The sequence below is a fragment of the Chrysemys picta genome, chromosome 11 (genome assembly GCF_011386835.1).
Source record: "Chrysemys picta bellii isolate R12L10 chromosome 11, ASM1138683v2, whole genome shotgun sequence".
NCBI lineage: Eukaryota > Metazoa > Chordata > Testudines > Emydidae > Chrysemys > Chrysemys picta.
In genome coordinates, this window is record NC_088801.1 from 18,631,214 (window position 1) to 18,652,442 (window position 21,229).

Sequence of the window (21,229 nt, forward strand, 5' to 3'; positions counted from 1 at the left end):
TGGTTTGTTTTGTACAGCACTTTGAAATTGTAAAGCACTGTCTAAAGTATTATTCATTTATTTATTTATTACCTCTAAAGTGAGGGGGAGAGTCATGAAAACATTACAAGTGGCTTTTTCTATTGAGGATGAGTGTTTTGATTTCAGCTGCATTTCAGGTACTAAACCCCTCCCTTACTGTACCTGAAAACTTGTGGGTGGTGGGCTCACTGCTTACAAGAGATGTCCGTAATCAGTCATCATGCACTGGTACTGTAAACAATATGAATGGGGAAAAAACTTTTTCAGCACTGATGCAAAAAGTGCTCTTTAGATTTGGCAGAAGCATATAGTGAATTAAAATAATGTATCCCATCCATATAAGCAGTAAACTGTTTTCAACACTGGTTCAAGAAGACAGATCTATTTGTGAGCACAGAGCAGGCCTTTGAAATATACATGATGGCAAATTCAAAGTGCTTTACCAACATTAAGTAATACAATAAGCCTATGAGATAAGTATGTATCATTTCACCAGTTTAGCATAGGGAAATCAAAACATGATGGAGATAAGTCACTTGTCCAAGGCTGGAATTTGAATCAGAGCCTGGGTTAGAACTGAGGGTCTCCTGGCTCCCATACCTCTGCTTTGTCATCCTAATGCATGTTTCTGTTATTCAGTAGCTACTTTTAATGTATTTGTAGTTTTATATATAGCTAATGTTTTGATCAATAGTGCTGGAATAGCGCAGAACCCCATTTCTCTAATACAGAATGTACATATTCATCTTACTTCATTAGGCTTTGTATAATTAAAATCACTTGATTAATTACTGTTACCTATATTTGGGTGTACGGTTTTGAAGGAAGAAAATAACTGCACTCTGAATTTTTTTGCTCCATCAGTTATTCCATTATTTTGTCTGGTTTATGTTTAGACTTTATTAAAGCGGAGACTGGTGAGACTCAGTGAAGATTAGTAATGGATGTAAAACAGTTCACCTATGGATCACTGGTTCAAATGCAGGCTGCTCTGGTAGCATCCTAAATTTGGTACTATCTGATGGCTAGTACTCATTCAGCACAGTGAAATGGGTGATGGTCTCAGCCAAGAATCTAGATTATAGGTATCCATAACTCCTAAAAAGATAGTTATGTTTGCCTCTTTATTGATAGTATCAAAAAGACAGCAGGTTAAATGGTCCATTCAACTACTATATCATGTCTCTAGGGGAAACTCTCCAGCTCAGAGTTTAGATAACTTGCACTGCCTCAGCCTACATTGTACGAGTTTTTGGTGGATAAGTATAAGAATTCATGTTTCAGTCTCCTTATGAACCAACTTTCCTCTAGATTATGTATTTTAAAAAGCAGACATTGAGATGTTCAACCTAAAAGCAAAAGGCTAAGCTGGATAGCTGAGTCAGTAAGCCGTCTTTAGGACGTAAGTCAATGTACTAAAAGCCCAAGGTGGCTTATAGTGGCAAATAAAGAGCTCAAAGTTCACTTGTAAAAATATAAGTTTTCTTAAGTTCAATTGAAAGCTGCTAATGGTTTCATTAGACATATCCTCAGCATTGAGAAAAAGGTATTTCACCATGAAACACAGGATGTAGTTCCACAAAATACAGAAGGCAGAAAAGGTAAAGAAAGTATTGGTATGCAATGCAGATAGTTTTCCAAATACTTTATTTCCTTAGCAGGTGAAGAGTGTACATATCAGCCATATGATCTTCCTCAGGACTAACTGAGGAGGGCCAGGTGGCCATAATATAGCTTTGGCATAGTATCTCTGTGTTCTGTTGCCTTTTTGGAAAGTCCAGGTTTAAGGTGTGAATTGAAGCTTACTGGTTAGCAAAAGATGCAATACTAGTGATTGCATGTGTTCTTTGGAATGATGATAGCCATATCACTGTTGGATGATGCACCAAACGCAACTGCTGTTAGCCATGAGTACTATTTCCAGGCCCTAGTATAAACTGTAGAAAAAGTGCTTGGGACTACAATAATGAAGGACTCAGAACTTCACTGGGCACTGGCAGTGCCTAGCACAATGGGCCCCAATCCTTGACTGAGGTTTGTAGACATTACCATAATACATACAAATAATAAATAAGACTACAACATGGACTCATGCAGAACTGAACATTTGTGCCTATTTTGAGGATTAGCAGTTGATCTTGGAATCATATTAGCAGTACTATATATATACTCCTAGACTAATGGACAGTCTTTTTTTATTCAAGACTAGTAGCATTATTAACACAATCTCTAGAAAATCCGATTTTTTTTCTTAAATACGGTGATGTTGTATGCATCCTGTTTTGATTAGAGTTAAACATTTTCACCTCCCCTTTGGAATTAGATCTGAAAAGTTATTGACATTGTTTAAACTGATTCTAATTCATAGCAATTCTATATTTAACCCAGATAGATTTTCTTTCATAAAGGAGGCTGTTTCTAGCCTAAGATGTTAAACCTTTTAAGTTTCTCCCCATTTGTATGTAAAACTTCTCCACAATTAACCTTAATAATTACTACACTGTTCTTAGCACACTGTTCTATTTCTGTTCTGAAGCTTGCCTTGTCATTCTTTTTTAGTGTTTTAACATATGGTCATTGCACAGGTGCATATTTTAATTTTTCACTTACTGAAGAATTTACCTAGTAACTATACTCTTCCCAGTTTGAATATTTGTGAATGTAATGTTTATCCTTTTTTTTATTATAGCAAGACAACCTAGGATCACAATTTAGCCATATGAGTCTTGCCCGCCAGTCATCTGCTGATGGTGCTGATCCACACCCCACCATGTTCCAGTCTACTGTAGTCCTTCAGCCCCCACAACAGTCTGGCTATATTATAGCAACAACCTCACCTCTGCCACCACCACAAGGCCAACCAGTTCCTAATCCCAGCTACTCTGCATCCAGCCATCCTGTCAACCAGCAAGTGCTGCAGCAACAGGGATATATGCAGCAACCTTTACCACAGGTACAAAGGCTTTATATTTTCTTCTCAGACAACTATTTAAAAGATTATCCTTGGTGCCATTTGTGAACATTTTATATTTCAATGGACTTGGTTAGTAAATTTGATTTTTCTTAATTCTGTGGTTTGAAGTTAGTGGCTTCTGTTTTCTCGGGGAATGAGCAGTCATCCAAGCTTCATGCCTATCCACCAGTAACTTCTAAAGACTTAGAAAATTAGAGTTTAGGAAGCATATAGTATCATTAATAGTGGTATTTTTAAATTAAATATAACCAAATTTAACCTAATCAAATATAAATTTTATATATTCTCATGCTCTGCACATATTTTATTTTGCTTAGTGTTAGAGGCTCTCCTATATGTCTACATTGAAAATTTTTGCTATGAACACTGACCTAGGAATTCTAATCATCATCATTTTCTTAAATCCCCCTATTTGGGTGCTGAGAAACTCAAAGAAAGCCGCTATTTATTTTGGTATGACCCAAAGAAAATAGAATTGCCTTTATTTTGTGATTTCCCCCCCCCCCACCCTCCCAAGCATTCAGTGTTTTTGCACTCTGCCTTTTATAAACCTAAAAATGTGCATCTCCAAAATGTTGCTCCTTTTTAGATGCCAGCTTGTTATTGTGCTCCAGGCCAGTATCCACACTCCAATCAACAATATCGACCAGTTACTGCTGTCCATTACAACACACAGCAAAACCCACCACTGCCACAGCCTGCACAGCAGACAGGTTTGTAGAATTTTTTCACTACTTCACGTGCTTATGGGCGTTAAAGAAAACTGATGGTACTGTCAGATATTGAAGTTTCAGTAAAGCAACATTTGCTAATGGTGAAGAAATATCTTTCAATGTGTACAACTTTATAGCAGTCCAAATGTGAAGAATTGTGGTAGTTCTTTAAATGTGGCATGTGGTCATAAGCTGAAATTATACCGTCCTTTTGTGTCCGGGATGACTGATTTAAATCATCGATTTTAAATCACCAAGTGGAAAGCCTTGATTACAATTGATGATTTAAATCAACTTTTCCATTTGTACTTCAGTGGTTTTCTAAAAAAAGTTGCGTTTACCAACTAAATTTGGTACATCTTTTTGATACTTTGGAGAGTACACTATAACTATATACATTTATTTAAACAATTATATAACTTAATATTTTCAGGTTCTTATTAACTACATTTTGACAGAAGAATGCTGCTTCTTCGAGTGGTGTCCCTATGGGTGCTCCACTTCAGGTGCACATGGGCCTCTTGAGTCCTTGATTGGAGATTTTCCATTACTTGTCTCTGTTTGGCCTGTGCATGGTTCCTTTGCCTCCTCGTGCAGGACACTGAGGCTATATAGGGATGGGTAGGTGAACTGCTCTCAGTCCTCGGTACCAAACAAGCAACGGGACCAGACACCATCAGTGCCTGCATCAGTATCCCCATCCCCCAATTGACTGTAATGTTGGCCTTGGCTACCACGTTAGTACTAGTCACCTACTTGGTACCACAAGATACACTAAGGATCTATCTGTAACGGACAAACTGGAGCCACCACTCTTCATGGGTACTGAACATCTCTCAGTACAGAGACCTGAGCTCCTGACCATCACCATCCTCTGGTGCTGCAGTACTTCTACCATTTCCTGTGTATGCTCCTCCATTGGGTGATATTGAGGTGGATGAAGGAGACTTTCAGTCACTCCTATTTATGTACAGGGTTCTCTGACATATCCTTTCAGGAACCCATTCCTGGACAATCACAGAGAAGATTGCGCTTGTCAACAAGCATAATGGAAACAACTCTGCATGCTTCCCCCACTTCCATATATGTCCTTCCCCCCCACCCCACCATGGCCATACTGGGACCCCGGTGTCACAACCCAATGGCTCCCTCCCACAGGGGGTCTCCTGGTGAGGCAAATCAGCATTGTATGTTGCTAACGCTGTTGCAGGCGTTGCAAGGTATTTCGGTGTAAGTTAAAGGTGTAAGTGTAAAGTAAAAGGTTCCTTTGCAGGTTGCAAAAGGCCAAAAAAAAAAAAAAAAAGAGAGAAGGGAATGGGTTGACTCAATGCTCCAGCTTGGTCCAAAAATAAAAGGCTAACTTCAGCCCAAGGCCACTGCACACAACCAACTCTTGGCTACCTGCCAAAAAAAACCAAAAGCCTAAATTTCAACCCCAATCAGGCATTAAAAAAAAAAAAAAATCTAAGCTAAGCAAAACTGCGAAGGCTACAAAAACTAGTAAAACAGCAAAAGCCAGCAAAAAAACCCCCACAAAGTTTTGTGTCCCTAAAGCCGGTGTGTTTTTAAAAAAGCTGCAAAAAGCCGGTTTAAACTAAAACAAAAAACAGAAAAAACAAACGTCCCTAAACAAAATGCCTCCCCTCCCCTCCCCCCCCAAAAAACTTAAAAACCCTCCTAAAAGCCAAATCAAATTAAAAAATCAACAGCAAACCCTAAATGGCCTGTGCACAAATCGTCCACCCTTCCCCCTCTTCTTCTTATGTTACACCCAGGCTTGGCCAGCCTCTGGTCGTGCATGTGTGAGTATGAAAATGGGTTAGGGTTGGGGCACTAACGCTTTTTCTTCCTCCAAGTAATGTAAAAGCGTTCCCAGCACTCACCGCTGTTATTTTATTAATAAAGCTTTAAAATGTAGTCACTGGGTGTGCTCCTTCATCTCCTCCCCTAACAATCCTGCAGCCTCAGCCTAATCACCTAATGCCTCAAGCAAATTAATAATAAGCAGCCCCAGTGTGACAGATTTTTGTTATCAGCAATTTGCCAGACCACTGGTACCGTCTCATAGGGAGGCTAGAATCCTACAGTCCTCTCCTCCCACAGGAGGAGATGTTTGAGGAGCATGTTTATCCCACTCTCAAATACCTATTTCATCCTTCTCTCCAGATGAGGCGGCTATGCCTCCGCCACTTTCCATGGTCAATGATTTTTGGGGAATTTCAAGATCTCATAAAGAGGGTATCTGACACACTTCAGATTCCTTTAAGAGGTCAAGGACTCACAGCACAAACTGGATAGCCTGCAGTCAGCAACACCTCCATGGTGGTATTACTCATTAACAAGGTGCTCCTGGATCCAGCGAAGACTGTATGGTAAACACATGATATCATTCCACCATCATGTAAATCGGTGGATAAAAAGTGTTATGGTCCCCCTACGGACTCTGATTTCTTGTTCTCATGCCCTCTGCCTAACTCTCTGGTGGTGGGCGCAGTAAACGAGCAAGGTAAGCAACACTCCTTATAACAAAGTTTACCCCATATAACAAAGACCAAAAGAAACTGGACCATTTTGGACAAAAGTTCTGCTCATCAACACCACTACAGTTCAGAATCACAAACTATCAGACAATCATGGCCAAATCTAACTTTACAAACTAGCCTTTATTGAACATCTGCCACAGGAACAGAGGGAGCAATTTCAATCCATCATCTTAGAGGGCCAGTCATTGGCCAGAACTGCTCTTAAAGCATCTTTGGATGCTATGGACATTCCTGCCAGGTCCATCTCCACAGTGGTAGTTATGTGGAGGGGATCATGACTCCAACTCTTAGGGTTTCTGAGAGAAGTCCAGAACGCTGATGAGCCCTCCCTTTCGATGGTTGTAAACTTTTCTCGGAGACCATGGATGAGTCCTTGCATGCACTAAGAAGGACTAAGGCTACTTTACGATCCCTGGGCATATATATTCCTACAAATAAGAGAAGATTTAGTAGGCTTCCCAGAGATCGCGTCATGCTCAGTTCTCTGGATTCCATAGATCCACCGAAGACATACAGTCCAGAAAAAGGGAGCTGCTCACCCGCCCTCACCACCACCCAATCATCTTCAAAGCAACAGTTTTGAAAGGTTGCTTGGAGGGTTCAAATCCTCTCACCTCTGGTTTTACAGCTGCATCCATTTGCTCACCTTCCCTTCTCTCCCCCCTACCCCCTTTGAAGACTGTCTTTCCCATTTCCAGCATGCTTGGGGGTTGATCACTACAGACAAGTGGGTTATAGCATCCACTTTACATCCCTTGCTCCCTTCATTTTCTTCCCCATTTCTCTTCAGGGACCTCTCTCATGAGCTTTTATTGAGAAAAGAAGTGAGCATTCCCCTTCAATTTAGGAGCAATATCTCCTTATAAGGGTTTTACTTGAAGTATTTCCTTGTGCAAGTGAAGGATGGAGGGTGGAGACCAATCTTGGATCTAAGACTTCTGAACAAGTTTGTAAAGTCTCAGATGTTCAGGATGGTGACTCTGGCAGCTATAATTCCTTCAATGGAGGAAGGGGATTGGGTTTTGGCCCTTAACCTACAAGATGCCTATTTCCATATAATGATACATCTGTTTCCCAGAAAATAGCTACATTTCACTGTAGGCCAGGATCATTTCCAATATTGGGGCTTCCCTTTGACCTTTCTTTGGCCCCAATGGTGTTCTCAAAGATCCTGGGGATAGTGGCTGCTTACCTCCAACGAGAAGCAATCCTAGTCTTCCTATACTTAAATGACTGGCTACTCAAGGGCATTCTTACAAAGCAGTGCTGTCTTCCACCCAAATGGCCTTTGCTCTTTTCCAGGGGTCTGATCTCCAGCCGAATATAAAAAAATTCACATTAACTCCTGTACAGAAGATAGTTTGTAGGGGGATCTTTGGGCTTATTGACAACCAGCACCTAACTTCCCTTAGACAGATTCATAACTTTGTCAAGTCTGATAGGGTCAATTCAGGGGAGCCCTTGTACCACAACAAGCTGCTGTTTTCAGCTCCTGAGACACATGGTATCTTGCACCTTTGTGACCGACCATACAAGGCTTATGCCTCCGCTGCTTCCTGGGTTGACTCAGAATGTCCTGTTCTCTAGCCAGGCAAACCTTGGACTGGCATGTGATGGTTTCTCTACAGATGAGGAATTCCCTAGTCTGATGGAGAGATCAACTCCGCTCCTGGGCAGGCATTCCTTTCTTTTGCCCAGCTCCATCAGTGACTTTAACAACACATGGATCACTGTTGGGATGTGGAACTCACCTCAATGCCCTCATGACTAAGAGCAGATGGACAACTCAGGAAACCAATCTCCACATCAGTCTGTGGGAACTCAGGGCAGTCAGGAGCATCTGCCTTCATTTCCTACCCCTCCTCAGGGTCACAACGGACAATGTATCTTGCATATTCTATATCAACAAGCAAGGAGAAGCGAGATCCTTCCCTCCCTGTGCACCGAAGTCAGGCAACTATGAAATAGGTGCATAACTCATCAGATCTACTTCCCAGGTATTCAGAACACCGCAGCCGACGTTCTCAGTAGATGCTTCTCCCAGGACTACAAATGGGAGCTAGGCAGTATATTCCAAGGATTGGGACTGCCAGAGGTGGCTCTCTTCACCACCTCCATGAACAATAAATGCCTTCTTTTCTGCTGAAGAGGGGGACTGAACCACAACTCTTTGTGGGCTGCCTATCGTCCATTTTGGACGAAGGATCTGCTTTGTTTCTTCCAACACCTCTGATACTGAAAGTGATTAACAAATTCAGACAGGACAAAGCCAGTTATCCTTATAGTGCTGACCTGACTGAGACAATCTCAGTCCCCATACCTGCTTCATCCATGTATCCAAACACCGTTCAAGCTTTGGGACCACTCTTGGTCTGCTCTCACAGGCTGCGGGTTCTGCTTCATCTGGGATTCTCCATCTCAGGGCATGGTTCCTCTGTGGTTCATGGGATTTAGAATCTTCCTGCTCTGCAGAAGTATAGCAGTTGTTGTTAAAGAATAGAAAGACGTCAACCTGTACTACTTACCTTCAGAAATGGAAGAGTCTTTGATTGGTGTTGCCACTGCCACCCTCTGCCTGAATCTCTGCAGCTTTCAGTCATCCTAGTTAACTGTTGGATCTAAAGAAATCGGGGTTATCAGTTAGCTCGATTTAAGGTCCATTGGGTCACAGTATCAGCCTTTCATCCTCCAGTGGACGAGTTCTTGATATTTGCTCACCCCATGTTGTCTAAGTTAATTAAGGGTTTGGAGACTCTCTACTCCCAAATTAAAGACCCTACCCTGACCTGAGACCTCAATCTGGTATTTAGAGACCTTATGAAACCTCCATTTGAACCAATGGCAACCAGTTCTCTGCTCCAAGATCAGCCTTTTTAGTAGCCATCATGTTGGCCCATAGGGTTGGGGAGATTGGAGCCTTGCTGGCAGATCTCCCCCACCCCATCCCCTTACAGTGTTCTTTAAAGGCAAATTCTTTTTACACCCACACCCTAAATTCTGACCTAAGGTACTGTCGGCTTTCCAGTTGAACCAATCCCTTCATCTACCAAAACCACATAGCTCTCTGCAGGAGACCTGTTTTCATACCTTGGATGTTAGAAAGGCATTGGCTTTCTACTTAGATGCGAACAAACAATTCTGAAAGTCGCGGCTGTATATCTTCTTCGCAGATAGATTCAAGGGGTCCACGGTCTCTTCTCAGGGACTGTCAAGATGGATATCAGAGTGTATTATAATTTGTTGTGATCCAGCAGGTGTTCATCTGCCCCCAAAGGGTGATAACACATTCTACCAGATCATAAGTAACATCCACAGCATTCTCAAGAACCTGTCATATCCGAGATATGTAGGGCTGCTACCTGGGCTTTAGTACATATGTTTTCTAAACGTTACGCATCGATCCAGGCAGCCATATCCGATGCAGCTGTTGATACTGTGATACTATCTTCAGTTCTAGACTCAATCCCGAAGCTCCCTCCTCCATCAGGGGATACCACTCAGAAGTCACCTGAAGTGGCGCACCCATAAGGAATGCTACTTGAAGAAGAGGTTAGTCACCTTGTGCAGTAACTGTGGTTCTTTGAGATTTGTCGCCCTATAGGTGCTTTGCTACCCAACCTTTTCCCCCTCAGCTTCAGACTGTTCTCTATAGGGCATTGAGGTGGAGAAGGAATGGAGGGTGGTTCACCAATGCATCCCTATATAATCTTGGTGTGCGGCACGAGTAAGTATGGGGTATATGCACTGGTCGAATGGAAAACTGTAAGATAAAATCTCTGATCAAGGGCCCAAGAGATGCATGCACACCTGAAGTAGAGCATCCGTAGGGGGACACATCTTGAAACGCTGCTGTTACTGCACAAAGTGAGTAACCTCTTCCCCCATTGATGGAGCTACCATTGTTCAGGAAAGTGGTATTCTGACCAACAGAAAAGCCCCTTCCGGTATGTAGTTGTGTCTACGTTATGGTGATGTAGCTATGCTGGTGTAGCTTCTGTACTATAGACCTACTCTTAAACAGGGTCTATGGACATCTCAAGAAGTCTGGGTTCACATAACCATCTTGGAGGTAAGGATCATTTTGTCAAGCATATACAGTTTTCCTCCCAGCTCTGAAAGATCTGACGATTCAGGTCATGACAGACAACACTAGAACCATGTTTTATATAAACAAACAAGAGAAGCAAGATTCTGTATCTGTCAAGGAGTGGTACATCTCTGGAACTACTGTATCTGTCACAAGATTACTGCACTAGCCATAGATTTACTACAGTTGCAAATGGTATCCCCTCAGCAGACAGTTTGCAAATGACCTTGAATGTTCAATAAAGGGTACTATTACGCAAGATATAGTCATCAGGTAGGATCATCCAAACAAAGAGCTCGTTGCCACCAGTGAAAACAAATGTCTCAAGATCTGCTCCACAGAAGGGCAGACACAAGGCTCTCTCTCCTACACATTCCTGATCTCTGTCCCTAATGCATGCTTACCCTCCAATTCCATTTATCCCAAGAGTCATTGGGAAATTCAGATAAGGTATGGCCAGGATCATGATAGCACCAGCATGATTGAGGTGGTTCTGGTTCTCTGACCCGAGGAAATCTCTGCAGTCAATCTCTGATCCAATTGCCTCTTTAATCAGATGTGGTATCTGAGATGGCTGGATCCACTGTCCCTGAACCTCATGGCATGGATATTGACCAGTTAACATCAGTAAAGAGGACTTGTTCAGGTGAAGTACAGAACATTCTCATCCACAGTAGAAAGGACTCTGCAAGGCTTATTTATTTTGTCAAGTGGAAGAGATTCATTATCTGGCCACACCACCCCTTGTCTCTGTTTCAAACTCAGATACCAGATATACTGGGATTACCTTCTATTACTAAAGAACATTGGACCATCTGTGAGCTCCCTGTGGGTCCACTTAGCAGCCATATCTGCATCTGCCTTCCCTTTTATGAGTATTCCTCATTTTCACACCTTACAGTAGCTAGATTCTTCAAAGGCCTCACGTGGCTATTTCCCTCAGTCAGCCTCCCCTTCCTTGAGATCTCAGAATTCTGCTGACAGGTTTGACCTGGGTTGATGGGTTGCCTTTTTGAGCCACCTGCTATATGTTCTGTGTTCTCTCTCTCTCTCTCTCTCCATCAAAATGGTCTTTTTTTAGTAGCAATAATATCTGCCAAAAGGGTAGGAAGGATACAAGCTCTTATGGCAGAATCTACATACATGGTTTTTCATACAGATGTGGAATAACCTTGAGACCTCACCCAAAATTTTTGACAAAGGTAGTCTCAGACTTTGATCTCAGCCAAGTAATACAGCTGCCTGTTTTCTTTCCAGAGCCACATTCCAGGAGAGACTAAATTTCACTTCGTAGGTATTCTTACAGTGCTGTCCTTACCTTAAATCTATTTAGGTCTATCTCCCAGATTATTTGTAGTTTATGGAGTTAGGTCATATCAACACAGAGACTTCCTCATTGAATTTTTACAGGCATTAAGTTGTGCTATGAAATAGACAACTTCGACCCACCATTGAGTGTGTAGCTTCTTTGAGAAATGTTCCACTATTAGAAATACGTAGGGTATCTACTTGAGGTTCAGTGCATACGCTGACACAGCATTACTTCATAGAGGAAGCATCAGGCTCTGATCAATGTTTAGGCAGGGCTGTTTTACCATCGTTGTTTTGTAAACTCCAAACACCTCCTGTGATCGAGGTGACTGTTTGTGCATCCCCCAACAGTGAAATAAATAAATATAAATATAAATATAATCCTCAAAAGAAGAATCAGTTACTTACCTATATAATGTATATGGATGACACATCTCAAAGAATCCGTTACTGTCACTTAAATAATTGTTTCGTATATTTCTCTTTGGAAACTTGATTGTATAAAATTGGTCCCACGGGATCTCCGTGCTATACAGAGTGGTGTAATGACCACCTTCCCCTGGTGGCACCTGCCACCAAGTAGTTTCATGCAGCATAAACAAAGATAACTGGAATGTGCATTTTATCATTTTAATTTTAAGTGAATGTAGCCTTTATGCAAGGTATGGAGTTGAAATTTCTTTATCCCCAGAATAGATAAAATGTAAGACAGCAGCACTGCAGATACCAATGTATCTTAACCCTGACTTGGGGTACCATGACACTAGAGGTAGGAGGGTGATCCAGTCTCTAATCCCAATTACGGTAGTTCTTGGCTCCTCTGCTGAGCCTGCAGACAATATCAATTGTAGTGATGGATTTTATTTTGTCAATATCTGTCCAGTAAGTACTTAGACTGAGTCCACCAACTTGCTGCACATAGACCCTAGGTGCCACATGCTAGACCACCTGAGGAAGTCATGGACATATGCCCTTGTTTTTTGTGGTGTCCTCTTTTTATATTTGTTAGGTAAAAATTCAGAAGACTGCTATATTAAGTCAATACAAAGCAGTACCTAAAATGGTTGGTCCTTATTTGCAGCAGCTTCCTCTGTGACATTAGCAGTGTGCCACTTGGATAATATAGCATTTACCCTATGTGACGTTGCACGCTATATGATTTTGTGAAAATATGCTAATGGGTGTGAATATAATCCAAAAGGTCTCTTGTAAGGTATCATTACGAAGCTTATAATCTACTAAGTGTGGTCATCCTATTTGTATATATGTATCATTCTTGTATCTGAAACTAGAACTATGTAATATAACTGAGGGCCTATTGTATTTATGCAAAGTGTGGACCATTAATGGTGGTTTGGAATCTTGATGGCTCCCATCAACCAGGACAATTGACTGTGGATGGCTCTGTTTGCTTGCAGGCCTTCCTGTGACTCAGGCTGGGAGGAATGAAGGCTTGGAGTCTTACAGTGACGTGATTATGTCACCTGAACTGGAATCCATCTTTAACCTGGTGCTTTTCCATTTAGAAGGAGGGGTGGGAACCCAGAGAGGGACAAAGGATTCCCGCCTTGTGCAAAGCTATATTAGAGGGTGAAACAGAACAAAGGGGGCTGCAATCATGAGAAATCCCCTAGCTACCACCTGCACTGGAACAAGGGCTGTACCAGGGGAAAGGATTGTGCCCGGACTAGGAAGGCGTCCAGTCTGTGATAGAAGCTTATTGAAACATCTGAGGGTGAGATTTTATCTGTATTCAGTTTTCTTACTCTATTAGGCATAGACATACATGTTTTGTTTTATTTTATTTTGCTTGGTAATTCACTTTGTTCATAGAATCATAGAATATCAAGGTTGGAAGGGACCTCAGGAGGTCATCTAGTCCAACCCCCTGCTCAAAGCAGGACCAATCCCCAACTAAATCATCCCAGCCAGGGCTTCGTCAAGCCTGACCTTAAAAACCTCTAAGGAAGGAGATTCCACCACCTCCCTAGGTAAGCCATTCCAGTGCTTCATCACTCTCCTAGTGAAAAAGTTTTTCCTAATATCCAACCTAAACCTCCCCCACTGCAACTTGAGACCATTACTCCTTGTTCTGTCATCAGGTACCACTGAGACCAGTCTAGATCCATCCTCTTTGGAACCCCCTTTCAGGTAGTTGAAAGCAGCTATCAAATCCCCCCTCATTCTTCTCTTCTGCAGACTAAACAATTCCAGTTCTCTCAGCCTCTCCTCATAAGTCATGTGCTCCAGCCCCCTAATCATTTTTGTTGCCTCTGCTGGACTCTTTCCAATTTTTCCACATCCTTCTTGCAGTGTGGGCCCAAAACTGGACACAGTACTCCAGATGAGGCCTCACCAATGCCAAATAGAAGGGAATGATCACGTCTCTCGATCTGCTGGCAATGCCTCTACTTATACAGCCCATATACAAGAGGGCGAACAATTTGAGTTTATCCCGTATAAGCGTTATACAGGGTAAAATGGATTTATTTTGGGTTTGGACCCCATTGGGAGCTGGGCATCTGAGTGTTGGAGAAGGACCACTTCTTAAGCTGTTTTCAGTTAAGCCTGCAGCTGTTGGGGGACGTATTTCAGACTTGGGTCTGTGTTTGTAGCAGGTTAGTGTGTCTGGCCCAAACCAGGCAGGGTTCTTAAGTCCCAAGATGCCAGGGAAAATGGGCTTAGAGGTAGTCCCAGCACATCAGCTGGCAGTTCCCAAGGGATTTTCTGTGATCCATCCCGTCACACCCTACCAAACTGAGAATTAACACGTTACTTTTAATTGTATTGTTTAATAGCTTCAATTTTATTTGTATTATGAAGTTTTTAATAACTATAAAACAGCTTTCCAATGAGCTGTTTCTTGTTTTTTTTCAAATATTTGTGGTTTACATTTGTGATACAGACTAACACGGCTACCACTCTGAAACCTGTCAGAAAATATTGTAACTGAAGCGTATTTGTTTAATGTTGTGGAATGGTTTGGCCTTTTTTGTGAGCTGTTGGATTCGGGGCCGTAACACTGTCTGAGAGGGTTACATTTCTCACAGTGAACCGGTCTCTTTTTCAGCTGCTTCCTCGCTTCCTTTGAAAGGGGTTTTCTGTGTGTTTGACTTATATGCTGCCTTTTAATCAAATAGTTTACAACCTGCTTGTCCAAAATGTGTCATGAACATAAAAAAACTTTAGGAAGATGGTGCTTCAGCTAATCGAGGAAGTGACTCATGTCAGCGGGGCTAACTGTGATTTGTCTAAGAGGGAGTTAAAACCAGCCTCTGCTGTACAACCTCTAACTCTGAAGATTACCACTAGTTATTATTTGTCTGAATTTTTCTAACCATGTTTTTTTCTTAATTTTTTTCAATGAAAGTAACATTTATCTCTTTTAATGTGTTTTTCTGCATTAAGTGGAGTTCTAGGTGCCATAAACAAGATTCTATTTAAGCTAACAGATAAAATATTATTGTTAATTAAATTGCTGAGCAAATATTATGAAGTATATATTCTTTTATTGTAGCTGCTAGTTCAGAATATTTTTGAAAATAAAACCATCTGTTCCAGCAGGTGCAACCTTTTTCTGCTGAGTGCTGCATTTCTGTCATGCCACTTCCTATGCCGAGGTGGAATAGTAAAGCTAAAAATAGAACTTTTTTTTTAACTCTCTGGGGAACCTTCTTAGCAATCAATTTATATTGTCCTAGTTATTCTCTCAGCTTGCAAAATTAATTGTCTCTCTTTCTGGAAGTGCAGAAGAGACTGAAAAATATTCACAGCTACATTGCAGTTGCTTGGAAACGAGAATTTTAGTTTGCAGCACTATTGATTGCATCCATCATATCCTGTAGCTTCAATATTAATACAGTTACTCACAGTATACTGCTTTTTAGGTGCCTTACATCATCTAGTAACTGAATAAATTGAGGCATGTCATTTATTTAAAAAAAATCTGTAAGGATAGTTAAGGGATGGGAAGTTTATATATAGTTCCGAATCACAGATTTCTTCATATTAAATAAAACTGTAAGTGCTGTCTTGGGAAGTCCCTTAATATTGATTCAAAGTATAAATTAAATGGCATTGATATGACAAGTTGAAAATATTTATGTGCAGTGCCTGTCTTGTATTTTGAATCTAATGCACAGATATACTGTCTAGATTGTTTCTTTAATAATAGAACTAAGATTCAGCTGCATAATTTTCGGAAGCTAATATCCTAATATACTGACTGTCCTATCACATTCAGATTTCAGTGCTGCTCCTTTTCACAAACCGGCTAAAACCAATTTACAGTGTTAATTCAAATGGCTGATAATACTCTGAATATTTCTTAATCATTTTTGTGTTTATCTCATGCCCTTTTGTGATCTTTCTAAATGAATACATGTTTGTGTTAATTGCAGTTTTTGTATATGAACTACATTATGCTGCTTTTATCCTAGGAAGAGTCCGAATTAATTGATGTGCTATGTTCATGTATTGATCAAAAACATTTTGGTGCTAGTAAGAAACCAAAACCCAACTCGAGTGGCATAGTGGGGACAAGTTCTATGGAAACTTCACCCACATATGCATGCCAGTATAGTTCGGTCATGACATGCCCCAATTGCAATGCAGTATTTGGCTTTGCTTTTCACACAGAGAATGTCAGTTACCAGGATGCGGGCAGTCAGACCTAGTGTCTAAAGTCAGAGTCTAGTGGTTAAAGCTGGAGTGAGGCAAGGCAGGAGTAACAACCATGGTTTTCCTGTAAACATTCATTTAAATCCGTTCTTTTAACAGCTATCATTTGTGCTCTTTCCCCTGTACAGGGGTGGCCAACCTAAGCCTGAGAAGGAGCCAGAATTTACCAATGTACATTGCCAAAGAGCCACAGTAATACATCAGCAGCGCCCATCATCTCCCCCTCCCCTCGGCCCCTGCTCCCAGCACCTCCCCCTCACTCCCCACACCTCCCAATCAGCTGTTTTGTGGCGTGCAGGAGACTCTGGGGAGGGGTGAAGGCACAGCATGCTCAGGGGAGGGGGTGGGAAGGGGTGGAGGGCCTGTGGCAGAGCCAGGGGTTGAGCAGTGAGCATCCCCCAGCACATTGGAAAGTTGGCGCCTGTAGCTCCAGCCCTCAAGTCAGTGCCTATACAAGGAGCCGCATACAGTGGACAGAGGTGACAGAGCTTGGGTGACAGAGAGTGAGATGTAGATGAAGTGATTGGCTCTGGTTCAGCTCGAGAAGTTGATTGTGTAGGCTCATCTGCTGCTGGTTGTTTTTCCTTGAAAAACATGATGATCGGCAACGGTTGCTGTTGTCTTTTGAGCTGCTTAAACATTTCTTGATACGGTCTCAAATCGTCCGTAATACTACGCGTGATTTTGAGGCTTCGTTCCATAGAGGGGTCGTATTCAGAAATTAAATCATTTGAAGTGTTTCACTGCTTGGAACACTTCAGCAAATTTATGAAGCTTTCAACTTGCTGGCTCTTCCTGTTAGTCATCTTCGTCTTCTGTAGACAATTTTATCAGTTCCTCTAATTCTTCGTTAGTCAAGGTTTCTCTGTGGCTCTCAATTAATTCTTCAATTTCTTCCTCAAGGATGTCAACGAAGCCATCACCATCCACTTGCCTGGCCACCTGAATAATGCGTTTCACTTCTTTGTCAATGGTCGGGAAACCCTTACAATCATTCACACATTCTCCATAGGTTTTGCCAACATGCATTGACTGTTTCAGGCTTGATTGCATCCATTGCCTATTTAATATAAGTGATGCAATCGGCAGTGTTGAAGGACTTTCAGCACTCCATCACATTAAGATTGGGATCAGCATCCATCGTGCTACGTATCCATGAGAACATAAACCTTGTGTACATGGCCTTGAAACAGCGAATCACGCCTTGGTTGAGACGTTGGAGGATGGAGGTGGTATTGGGGGGGAGAAAAAGACGACTTCAACGTTATGTGCAAACCGGAGTGCTGCAGGGTGGCCAGGAGCATTGTCTACGATCAGCAACACTTTAAAGTCAAATCCTTTCTCTTCGAGGTACCACTTGACCTCCGAAATGAAACACTTGTGGAACCAATCCAGAAATAATGCTGCCGTCACCCAAGCCTTTTTATTTGATTGCCAGAACACAGGCAGGAGGTTTTTGTTCTTGCCTTTTAGGGCACTGGGATTTATAGCCCAGTAGAGCAAGCCCGGCTTTATTAAATGTCCAGCCACATTGCCACAAAACAATACAGTCACACAGTCTATAGCTGCTTTGAAGCCAGGGGCTTGTCTTTCTGATTTTGAAATGTAAGTGCGGTTGGGCATTTTTTTTTTCCAGAAGAGCCCAGTCTCGTCAGCATTAAAATCTTGTTCCAGAAGATTGCCCTTTTCTTCTATGATTTTCTTTAATTGTTCAGGGTAGGCTTTTGCTGCCTCTTCATCGGCAGATGCAGCTTCACCAGTAGTCTGCACGTTTTTGAGGTTGAAGCACTTCCTAAAACTGTTAAGCCAACCTTGGCTGGCTTTGAATTCCTTCTTATCAGAAGGCTGTCGCTCTTTGGCAGGAGGTTTGAACAGTGCATAGAGGCTAAGAGCCTTTTCTCGCAACGTGTTGCCATCGATAGGCACACGTTTACGGTTTATGTCTTCAAGCCATAAGTTTAATGCCTTTTCAGTCTTCACTAAAGTCTTATCACACACCTGGCTCGTCACCTTAGCAGTTATTGGAGCACTTGATGCCACGGCTTGACGTATTTCTCTCTCTTGGATCTTGATGGCACGGATGCTAGATTCATTGTGGCCATATTTACGCGCCACATTGGAGACCGACATACCGTCTCTCAATAAGTCCAACACAGCCAGTTTTTCCTCCAGCGTTGGAACAGATCGCTGTTTCTTCAGTTGAGCACCAGCTGAAGTAGTTGGCTTGCGTTTAGGGGCCATGTACAAAAAAATATGTATCTTTAAACACTAGAATCACACTCAGCGCAGCAAAATGCTCACATTATGAGAGGCACGCGGGAACTGAGACCAACTGAGGGAACAGCAGATTCATGTCTCCATCTCACGCTCACTCTGGGGCATACACTCATTGGGTGGAACCGCCCACACTATTTACAGGTATCTTGTTGTTTTTGTTTTTCTTTTTCTTTTTCTTTTTTTTTGCCGAGCGCATATAGTTGAATTCGCGTAAGTTAAATGCGCATATGATGCGACTCACCTATATTAACTTCTGAAGAGCCACATGTGACTCCAGAGCCACAGGTTGGCCACCCCGTCCTAGTAGAAAGCAAGTCCACCTTGAGCCCTTGTCTGACACTTGCTCCTTTTGTTGTGGGTCTAAGTTGGGGGAAAAACATCATTTTATGTGGTCAGTTATGGTCACAGGTGCAGTGTTTTGATTTTTCGGGGAAGGTTCTCTTTGCGGGACAGAAATATAAGAGTTCTGTCCCCAATGCTTGATCGCATTCATCATGAAGTTACTATATTTCATGAAATATGTTGATTTGAATTGGTTTCCATCGAATCTTGTTGACACTTTAAACAAAAATGAGTGCTTTTATTAATCTGATCTCAGTTGTTGTCCTTTAGAAATTGTTATTTTAATTTAAAATATGTATTGGAATATGGAAATTGCCATGCTAGTTTGCACTCAGTATTTGTCTAGTCCAGCATCCTGTCTCCAACAGTGATCAACACCAGATGCTTCAGAAGAAGGTTCAAGAAACCCTGCAGTTACACCGGTGTGGAATAATCTCTCCTCCCACATTAGATTTCTTCCTCATATTTCTTCCAAAATTTGTTAACAAGAATATCCAGAGCTACAATACTTAATGCTATCTATATAATTATCTAGTCCCTTTTTGAGTGTTGCTGAGTTTTTTGGCCTCCCAGCATCCTCTGGCAATGAGTTCCACCATTTAATTATGCATTGTGTGAAAAAGGATTTCTTTTTATCAATTTTGAATCTGCCACCTTTTAAAATTCATTTAATATCCCCTTGTATTATTAGATGGGGAAAACAGATGCTGCCCTCTCTCTTCTATTAGCCATTCTTTATACTTTTTATTATGTCTTCTTATTCATCTCTTTTCAAAGGTAAACAATACCAGTCTCTTTAATCTCTTTCCATACGAGTTCTTCCATGCTGTGTGTAAGCAATGTGCTGTTTACATATAGTTATTTCTCTCGCAATCATCGTTTTCTGAGCACCCTGTAAAATTAATGGTACATCACTTACCTCCAAAACATAGAACTCTCCTCCCTTCTCCTTCTAAGTTACTGATTGAATTCAAGACACTATTTCCAGAAAGGTGGAAAATACACTAGATTCATCTTGAAAAGTGACCAACACTTCAAATAGAAGAGCAGACTTTTATTACAGCTGAGTCATTGCCATTTTTGTCCATATGGATTTTAATGAACTACTGAGTCAGCATATGCAATACATAAGAACATAAGAAAGGCCGTACCGGGTCAGACCAAAGGTCCATCTAGCCCAGTATCCTGTCTACTGACAGTGGCCAATGCCAGATGCCCGAGAGGGAGTGAACCTAACAGGCAATGATCAAGTGATCTCTCTCCTGCCATCCATCTCCACCCTCTGACAGACAGAGGCTAGGGACACCATTCCTTACCCATCCTGGCTAATAGCCATTAATGGACTTAACCACCATGAATTTATCCAGTTGTCTTTTAAATTCTGTTATAGTCCTAGCCTTCACAACCTCCTCAGATAAGGAGTTCCACAAGTTGACTGTGCGCTGTGTGAAGAACTTCCTTTTATTTGTTTTAAACCTGGTGCCTATTAATTTCATTTGATGACCCCTAGTTCTTGTATTATGGGAATAAGTAAATAACTTTTCCTTATTCACTTTCTCCACGTCACTCATGATTTTATATACCTCTATCATATCCTCCTAGTCTCCTCTTTTCCAAGCTGAAGAGTCCTAGCCTCTTTAATCTCTCCTCATATGGGACCCGTTCCAAACCCTTAATCATTTTAGTTGCCCTTTTCTGAACCTTTTCTAGTGCCAGTATATCTTTTTTGAGATGAGGAGACCACATCTGTACGCAGTATTCGAGATGAGGGCGTACCATCGATTTATATAAGGGCAATAATATATTCTCAGTCTTATTCTCTATCCCCTTTTTAATCATTCCTAACATCTTGTTTGCTTTTTTGACTGCCTCTGCACACTGCATGGACGTTTTCAGAGAACTATCCACGATGACTCCAAGATCTTTTTCCTGACTAGTTGTAGCTAAATAGTCCCCATCATATTGTATGTTTAGTTGGGGTTATTTTTTCCAATGTGCATTACTTTACATTTATCCACATTAAATTTCATTTGCCATTTTGTTGCCCAATCACTTAGTTTTGTGAGATCTTTTTGAAGTTCTTCACAGTCTGCTTTGGACTTAACTATCTTTAGCAGTTTAGTATCATCTGCAAACTTTGCCACCTCACTGTTTACCCCTTTCTCCAGATGATTTATGAATAAGTTGAATAGGATCGGTCCGAGGACTGACCCTTGGGGAACACCACTGGTTACCTCTCTCCATTCTGAAAATTTACCTTTCATTCCTACCCTTTGTTCCC

The 21,229-nt window shown here is 41.5% G+C and overlaps 1 protein-coding gene across 17 annotated transcripts in view; it reads left to right on the top strand.

Moving 5' to 3' along the window:
• Window positions 1-21,229, top strand: part of R3HDM1 (R3H domain containing 1) — a 109,685-nt gene that overhangs the window by 57,808 nt on the left and 30,648 nt on the right. For all 17 annotated transcript variants that reach the window (XM_065560505.1, XM_065560518.1, XM_065560506.1 and 14 more), the window contains 2 exons: window positions 2,711-2,974; window positions 3,585-3,708. In XM_065560505.1, coding sequence (XP_065416577.1) covers window positions 2,711-2,974; window positions 3,585-3,708 — 388 coding nt within the window. The remainder of the gene's footprint in view (window positions 1-2,710; window positions 2,975-3,584; window positions 3,709-21,229) is intronic.